Raw genomic sequence first — 8,005 nt, 5'->3', positions numbered from 1 at the left:
TTTAAGTTGATGTTAGAAGATCATTTGTTGTTGGATAAAAACTTTGCATCTCCATCATGTTTACTTCTTAGGAACTGAGAAAACCCGCCTCGTTCTGAGCTTGACCACCGTGACATTTTTTACTTTATCTGATTGTTTTTAAAAAGGTTTTAAGAGTCCAAAGGTTTGTAGAACTTTCTCAACCCGTAGAGGAAAGTGTAATCCTACAACTGAAGTTAAAACATGAAAATTGCTAAAATTGGAGTTATGAGTTTTTTTCATTTTCTGTCTCCTTTTTACTGGGAAAATCAAACAAGAGACACAAAACGTGGCAGTTGAAAAGTTTTATTGTTCACACTTTTATAGGAAACAAAAATGAACAAAAACTCTGCACACAACAATCATTAACATTTTACATCATCATCATCATCATCATCATCCTCCTCCTATTCTTTTCTGCCAGCCTTTCTGACCAGCAGGCCAGCTGACAAATACACAAAAAAAAAATATACACAAACATGTGACAGTAAACAGCAGCAGTCCATTAAAATGACCAAAAAAATATATTGATTGCACAACAAAAAGTAAAAGTATTTGCAAATAATTCTAGCCGTTTGTTTCGACCTAACTGAAGCACCAGCTGGGTGGAGTTTACTGCATCCGGTCACGTCAGTCACAGAGAAGTAGGCTATATATACTGTATAACATTTCCTGTATGTAATGTGACTTTAAATATTTTTCTTTGGCTGTATAAACTGCATTAGTCTCCTGTGTATTAAGCCCCACCCACCTGCTCCTCACAGCAGGGTAAAACAAACTCACACAAGTAAAAGAATTATTTGGAAATAACTATATTCCACTCAGATCTGACGGTGAGTGTGACAGATGTAGGTTGTGTGTTGCAGAAACAGGTTTGACAGGCTTTTAAAGCTTAACGTTTCTGTGTTTCTATGCAAAAATAGAAAACAAGATCAGATTTTAACCCTTTATGAACCAGATCTGGATCTTTTTTCACACTGTTAAGACATGAAGCAACAATCAAATCAGGGTTAAAATCACATTTTTTGCTGCTTTGAGGCACAATGCATCATTTAATCCTTCGTCTATGAAAACAAACCCCTTAATTTCTCATTACATAAACATTAATTACCCATTAATAATAACATAGCTTTAAAAAAGTAAGGTTAGTATCATGGGTTTATAAGGGATTTATTCATGGGTTGCTTCGTGGAGACACTAGAAATTAAGGGATTTTTTTTTATGTCTTTTGTGCAGGTTTACAGGTTAGGAGTTTTTAATGGAAAGTTCCTGTTCCTCCCTGAATTTTACATTAAATTAGAAAGTAAGCAGTGAAACATTAAGGGGAGTTTAAGGGGGTTTTAATGGGGTCTCCTCCATTAATAACTCCTTTAACTCATTTTAAGGGGATTTTGCACGAGTTAAGGGGTGTTAATTAATGTAAACGTAAGGCTATTTTAAGGGATTACTGGTTCGTAGAGAGTTCAAAAGACTGCGAACGTGTTTTTAGAATGTACACTCTTAAAAAATGTTAATTTCAACACATCCATGTATTACAGTAAATCACACAGCATCACAGGTGACGGATTACAGTGCATTTCTTCACCTCTTCAGGATTTACAAGCATCTAGTTTGGGAAAACACACAAACTATTTTGTCTAGCTTGGGTCGACACACATTCGCGTTACTTTTCCAAAGCAGAAACAGGGTTTGATAACGACTCGTGTTGAGGAGTGATCGACAAATGTGTGTAAAGCGAGTGTGAAGAGCCGACTGAACGCAGCATCAATTATTCATCCGCTCACACACACACACACACACACACACACACACACACACTCTCTCTCTCTGACAGCCGCTTCACAAGCAGCCGTCAAATCTGCTGCGTCAGGAGAATCTATATCTTCTTTGTCCTTCTCTCTCTCCGGGCGGGACGGGGACGAGCCGAGCGACGTTTTAAGATTCAGGCCCCGAGGAGAAGAGTGATGTCACCAAACCACCGCATCAGGAAGCTGGAAGGGGAAAGCTTGACTCGGGTTCTGGTGACTTGGGACTCGACTCTGACTTGTACTCTGATGACTTGAAAAGGTTTCTAAAGTCTTGACTTGAGATCTTGTGTTTGTGTAAATGACTTAGATTGAAAGTGATGAGATTTGTTCCAGCAGACGACTGAATTTAAATTCTGTTTTCTGAATTTGTATGGAATGATTGAATTTATTGAAGTTGAAACTGATTATAGAAATCAAACTCATGATGCTCTTACCAAGTTTTTATCCTATTAAAACCATATTGCATTGAAAAGTCCTAGATATTTAGTTTTCTTTAAGATATTAAATTGATACTGGACTCTTGATTTGTTCTGACTTGACTTGCTGTTCTACATTTAGACTTGAGACTTGACATTAATGACTTGGACTTGACTTGGACTTGACTTGGACTTGACTTGGCAATCTACATTTAGACTTGGGACTTGATTTGAGACTTGAGCCTCAAGACTGGAGACTACAATGTTCCTCCATGATGAAGACACGATTATTTTCCTCTGTGATCTTGTTACTCCACCTGCTCAGGAACAGTTAAAGAGCAGCGATTCATATAAAGCACATGGTGCACAGTGTGAATAATTTCCACACATCTCCTGTCTCTCTCTCACACACACACACACACACACACACACACACACACATACACACACACACAAGCAGGTTTCAAGGCGTTTTGCCGGCTGCGTCTCATCTCTCCTCCTCCTTCACTCTGAAGCTTTGGATCTGAAGCTGGAGCTTAAAGGGCCAGTTCGCTGTTTTTTTTTTTTTCCTCCATCTTTTTTAACAGTATTTTCAGTAGAAACCAGCAGAGAGAAGAGCAGTGCTTCAGCAGAAAGGTCTGGATCAGGTCCTGCTGATTTAAAATTCTGCTGCTTCCTCACATTAAAACAGAGTTCATCTTATTTCCATCGGCTGGATCCAGAATGAGGGGATTTGTAAATTTCACATTGGGCTGATGAAGATTAAAAACCTTCCAGGACAGAGAGAAACCTCCTTCCCCTCTTCTTCCTCCTCCTCCTCCTCCTCCTCCTCTTCCTCGTCAGCAGGTTGAGTCGGGACGCTCTCTGCTGTCCTCTCCTGTAGTTCAGTGTTTGAAACACCGGGTGGAGCCGTTTCCTCACAGTCAGCTGGAGCTGCCGTCCTGCTGGGTGGAGGCTGAGACAGAACGGAGACACATGAACATACACATCTATACTGTACTTCTGTTTCTTTTGTTTTGTGGGGAGTTTTATGTGTGTATACTCCTTGTGTTGTTTTCAAAAAGATAATAATAAAAATATACCGTATATATATATTATATTTTTATTGTGTGTAAAACAGAGCAAAATCAAAGAGTTCTCATCAAATTAAGCAGGGATATTACTTAGATTAAGGCAGTGGGTCTTATATCAAAACCAAATAATAATAATAGACATTTTTTATAGAGCGCTTTTCAAAACCAAATTTACAAGCTTGCTTCACAACAATAAACAAGTTCATTGAATAAAACATGTAGAGCAAAATAAAAAGTGAAGGGAGCGACTGTAAAAAAAAAATGACACAACAAAGAGATAAAAAAAACACAAATGACAAGAAATAAAATTGTCTGTGCATTTTGGAAATGTGTTTCCACCTGAAATCCACCAGTCGATAACTTGAAAACCACAGAAAACTGAAGTGTTCTGTGAGAAAAGCTTTAGACGAGTCCCGACTGGAACAGAAACCATGATGTGCTTTAATTTTGTCAAAATAGATGTCAGTAGATCTCATGTGTGAATGAAACTCTTCATATTTTATAATCTATTGTGTTTCAGTAAGACAGCGGTCTTATCTCAGGAAAGACATGAAGCTTCCAGTGTGACAGGAGGAGAGTTTGTTGTGATTAACATTTTATCTTCTTTATTTATTTGTCTTGATTTAATCAGTGGTGGGAGAAGTCCTGAGATCTTTTACTTCAGTAAAAGTAGCAATACAACAATGTAAAGATACTCCATTACAAGTAAAAGTCCTGCATTCAAAATCTTACTGAAGTAAAAGTACATAAGTATTGGCAGCAAAATGTACTTAGAGTATCAAAGTAAACGTACTCATTATGCAAACTGTCCCCATTTAGAGAGTTATATTTTTCACAAATTATTGGAATATTAATACTGATTTATTGACATACATGTACATGTAAGCAGCATTTTAAAGTTGTCAACGTGAAGCTAATCTTAACAATTTAGCTATACTTTTGGGTAGTCTAATCTATAACAATGCTATTTTATAGTTATTTTATAGAGATGATCAAATGTTTTAAATATGAAATATTGATCTGAAAAGTAACTAGTTACTATAGCTGTGAAATAAATGTAATGGAGTAAAAAGTACAATATTTCCCTCTAAAATGTAGTGGAGAAGAAGTAGCATAAAATGGAAATACTCAAGTAAAGTACAAGTACCTCAAAAATTGTACTTAAGTACAGTACTTGAGTAAATGTACTTAGTTACTTTCCACCACTGGATTTAATAACATTTATTATTTAAACATTTTTCTGATGGGATTCTTTTCTTTCTACTTCATTGTTCATTAAGCCGATGTAATAAAGAAGAAGAAGAAGGAGAAGAAGAAGAAGACACTTTCACAATATATTGGTGATATTGGTGATTGGTGAGAAAGAGTGTGTGTGTGTGTGTGTGTGTGTGTGTGTGTGTGTGTGTGTGTGTGTGTGTATACCTGTCAGGTCTCTGAAGCGTCTCTTGGCCTCGGCTCTCTCCTCAGAGTCAAAGTACCAGACTGTGATGGCGTACCTGAGAAACACAAAACAAAAAAAAACGCCGTCTACCATCTGAAGCAGTTCAGGAGTTTACAGTTTTTTTCCCGCCAACCGGCTTATTGTCAGACGTCAGTAACGGACGTCAGCGATTGGTCACCTGGTGGCGTAGGAGGGCCGGACCTCGTGCGGGTTCCTGCGGTCGGACCAGAAGAAGAGCAGCCGGTCGAACAGCGGCTCGATGTCGGCGACGTACGATTTACCTTCCGGAAAAATCCTCAAGACGCCGCCGTGATCCTGAACAACGACAACGAGACAGAGGTCAGCTGACCGGTCTGAACCAGCAGGGAGCGAATACACAGACATGAAGAAGAAGGAGGAGGAGGAGGAGGAGGAGGAGGAGGAGGAGGAGAAGAGGGAGGAGGAGGAGAAGAAGAAGAAAGAGGAGAAGAAGAAGAAGGAGGAGGAGGAGAAGATGAAGAAGAAGAAGAAGAAGAAGAAGAAGAAGAAGGAGGAGGAGAAGAAGAAGGAGGAGGAGAGGAAGAAGAAGAAGGAGGAGGAGAAGAAGAAGAAGGAGGAGAGGAAGAAGAAGGAGGAGAAGAAGAAGAAGAAGGAGGAGAAGAAGAAGGAGGAGGAGAAGAAGAAGAAGGAGGAGGAGAGGAAGAAGAAGAAGAAGGAGGAGAGGAAGAAGGAGGAGAAGAAGAAGAAGAAGGAGGAGGAGAAGAAGAAGAAGGAGGAGGAGGAGAAGAAGAAGATGAAGAAGAAGAAGGAGGAGAAGAAGAAGAAGCAGAAGAAGAAGAAGAATAAGGAGGAGAAGAAGAAGAAGGAGGAGGAGGAGAGGGAGGAGAAGAAGAAGGAGAAGGAGAGGAAGAAGAAGAAGAAGAAGGAGAGAAAGAAGGAGAAGGAGGAGAAGATCAAGAATGAGGAGGAGAAGGAGGAGAAGAAGAAGAAGAAGAAGAGGAAGAATGAGAAGGAGGAGAAGATGGAGAATGAGGAGGAGGAGAAGAAGGAGGAGGAGGAGAAGAAGAAGAAGAAGAAGGAGAGGAAGAAGAAGGAGGAGAAGAAGAAGGAGGAGGAGAAGAAGAAGGAGGAGGAGAAGATGAAGAAGAAGAAGAAGAAGAAAAAGGAGGAGGAGGAGGAGAAGAAGAAGGAGGAGGAGGAGAAGAAGAAGGAGGAAGAGAGGGAGGAGAGAAGAAGGAGAAGGAGAGGAAGAAGAAGAAGAAGAAGGAGAGAAAGAAGGAGGAGGAGAAGATCAAGAATGAGGAGGAGAAGAAGGAGGAGAAGAAGAAGGAGAAGGAGGAGAAGAAGAAGAAGAAGAGGAAGAATGAGAAGGAGGAGAAGATGAAGAATGAGGAGAAGGAGGAGAAGGAGGAGAAGAAGGAGAAGGAGGAGAAGAAGAAGAAGGAGGAGAAGATGAAGAATGAGAAGGAGGAGAAGAAGGAGAAGGAGGAGAAGAAGAAGAAGAAGGAGAGGAAGAAGGAGGAGAAGATGAAGAATGAGAAGGAGGAGAAGATGAAGAATGAGGAGGAGAAAAAGAAGGAGAAGGAGGAGAAGAAGAAGAAGAAGAAGAATAAGAAGGAGAGGAAGAAGGAGAAGGAGGAGAAGATGAAGAATGAGGAGGAGGAGAAGAAGAACAGTTTTTGTCCTCCAGGCTTCCGTAGCAGCAGCCTACCTTGGCGCTCCAGTCCTTGTTCAGGTAGTAGATGCAGGTGACGCAGCGTCCGTCTGAGTTCGGGTTGTCCACGTGTTTCACATATCCTGTCCCGTTTCCCGGGTAACACGCCACCATGGCCTGCACACACACACACACACACACACACACACACACACACACACACACACACACACACACACACACACACACACACACACACACACACACACACACACACACACACACACACACAGAGAGAGAGAAGCTTCATTATTGTCTATTAATTTCCCCAATAATATTCCTGCTGCCAACAATGTAGTTTCTATCTTTTCTCTTAATGTCTTAATGAATCATTTAATAATTTCTTGCTCTTATGTGATGTCATGTGATTTTATCTTGTTTTTACAATATCTTTTTTACTATGTTTATACTTCATTTTCACTCTATTCTACTTTTTCCTCATGGTCCCTTGTTGTTTTCCATGTTTTCTTTTATTTCCTGAGGATGACGTTTGCTTTATCAGATTTTTAAAGCACAAATAACGTTTATTATTGTTATTACTTGCTGTGATATGGTTCTGTTTTGTTGCATTTATTTTCATATTATTGGCAACAAGCCATCATGGCTTAATAATAGAAACATACAAATATTTTTTAGTTCAAAACTATTTGTTAGTACTAATTGTGATATACTGTTTGTTTGTATTTGTTCTTATGCTAAAAACAGATCATATAAAAATAAATTATTGTATACAAAGTGCAGTTTCAGCAAAGCAATCTGATTGGTCAAAGATGTGTTTGAACTCCCATAATGCACGGCTACATGTGCGTTCTTGGTTGCTATACCGACTCTTCTTCTCTCCTGTTTTATTTATCGTCGGCACACGGCTTTAAATAAAGCGGTAACACTTTACAATAAGGGTCACTAAGTTAAGGGTTAGGTAATGCTTAACTTAAGTAACTTAAGTTAACTAATGTGTAATTTACTAATGGTGTTCATGTTAACTAAGTTATTAATTTATACATCATTTAATAGTTAATAAAGATGACTATTAAGTAATGTATAAATTAATACCTTAGTTAACATGAACACAATTAGTAAATGATTACCAGACACATTAGTTAACTGTTAATCAAGGGTTAGTTAATGCTTAGTAAGCATTAACTAACCCTTAATTAATTAATGTACCCTTATTGTAAAGTGTTACCCATAAAGCTTTTAGACAGTTCACTTCAGTGGGTGGCCGATAAGAAATGTTCCAGTAACACCCGACCTGCTGCTGACACACACTGACACACACTCTGAGAACACGGTTCAGTAAAAGAAGAAGTACAATGACAACACTGTGCGAGTTTAGTGAGAAAGAAGAAGAAAGTATCGAGAGGGAATTTATGTGTCAGTGAATCCAGAAATAACATCAAAACAAAAACAGATGTGAAGAACAGTCAGCTGTTACAACAACTTCCTGTGTGCGTGTGTGTGTGTGTGTGTGTGTGTGTGTGTGTGTGTGTGTGTGTGTGTGTGTGTGTGTGTGGTTATGTGCTAATGTTTCTCACTTGTGAACATGCATCCAAGGG

General features: G+C 39.2%; 1 protein-coding gene across 1 annotated transcript; it reads right to left on the bottom strand.

The window, feature by feature from the left end:
* Nucleotides 1-2,991: 2,991 nt before the first annotated feature.
* On the bottom strand, nucleotides 2,992-6,563 carry LOC139640757 (prolyl hydroxylase EGLN3-like). Its single transcript, XM_071514936.1, has 4 exons — nucleotides 6,447-6,563; nucleotides 4,935-5,071; nucleotides 4,738-4,811; nucleotides 2,992-3,197 (listed from the first exon to the last, which is right to left on the bottom strand). The coding sequence occupies exons 1-4, from the start codon at nucleotides 6,561-6,563 to the stop codon at nucleotides 3,166-3,168; spliced, it is 360 nt and encodes a 119-aa protein (XP_071371037.1). The 3' UTR covers nucleotides 2,992-3,165.
* Nucleotides 6,564-8,005: the final 1,442 nt, after the last annotated feature.

The sequence above is a fragment of the Centroberyx affinis genome, unplaced genomic scaffold (genome assembly GCF_046629955.1).
Source record: "Centroberyx affinis isolate AG114_WGS23_722 - 3 ecotype Tasmania unplaced genomic scaffold, CSIRO-AGI_Caff_v1 ptg010459l_1, whole genome shotgun sequence".
Taxonomy (NCBI): domain Eukaryota; kingdom Metazoa; phylum Chordata; class Actinopteri; order Beryciformes; family Berycidae; genus Centroberyx; species Centroberyx affinis.
Note: the sequence above shows the minus strand (reverse complement) of the source record. Positions and strands in the feature narration are given on the sequence as shown.

Coding starts and splice junctions, on each gene's coding strand:
- LOC139640757 (XM_071514936.1), bottom strand. CDS start 6,563: ATGGTGGCGTGTTACCCGGGAAACGGGACAGGATATGTGAAACACGTG. Junction 4,812..4,934: donor CGGCCCTCCTACGCCACCAG/GTGACCAATCGC, acceptor TGTGTTTCTCAG/GTACGCCATCACAGTCTGGT. Junction 3,198..4,737: donor ACGCTTCAGAGACCTGACAG/GTATACACACAC, acceptor GTTCTGTCTCAG/CCTCCACCCAGCAGGACGGC.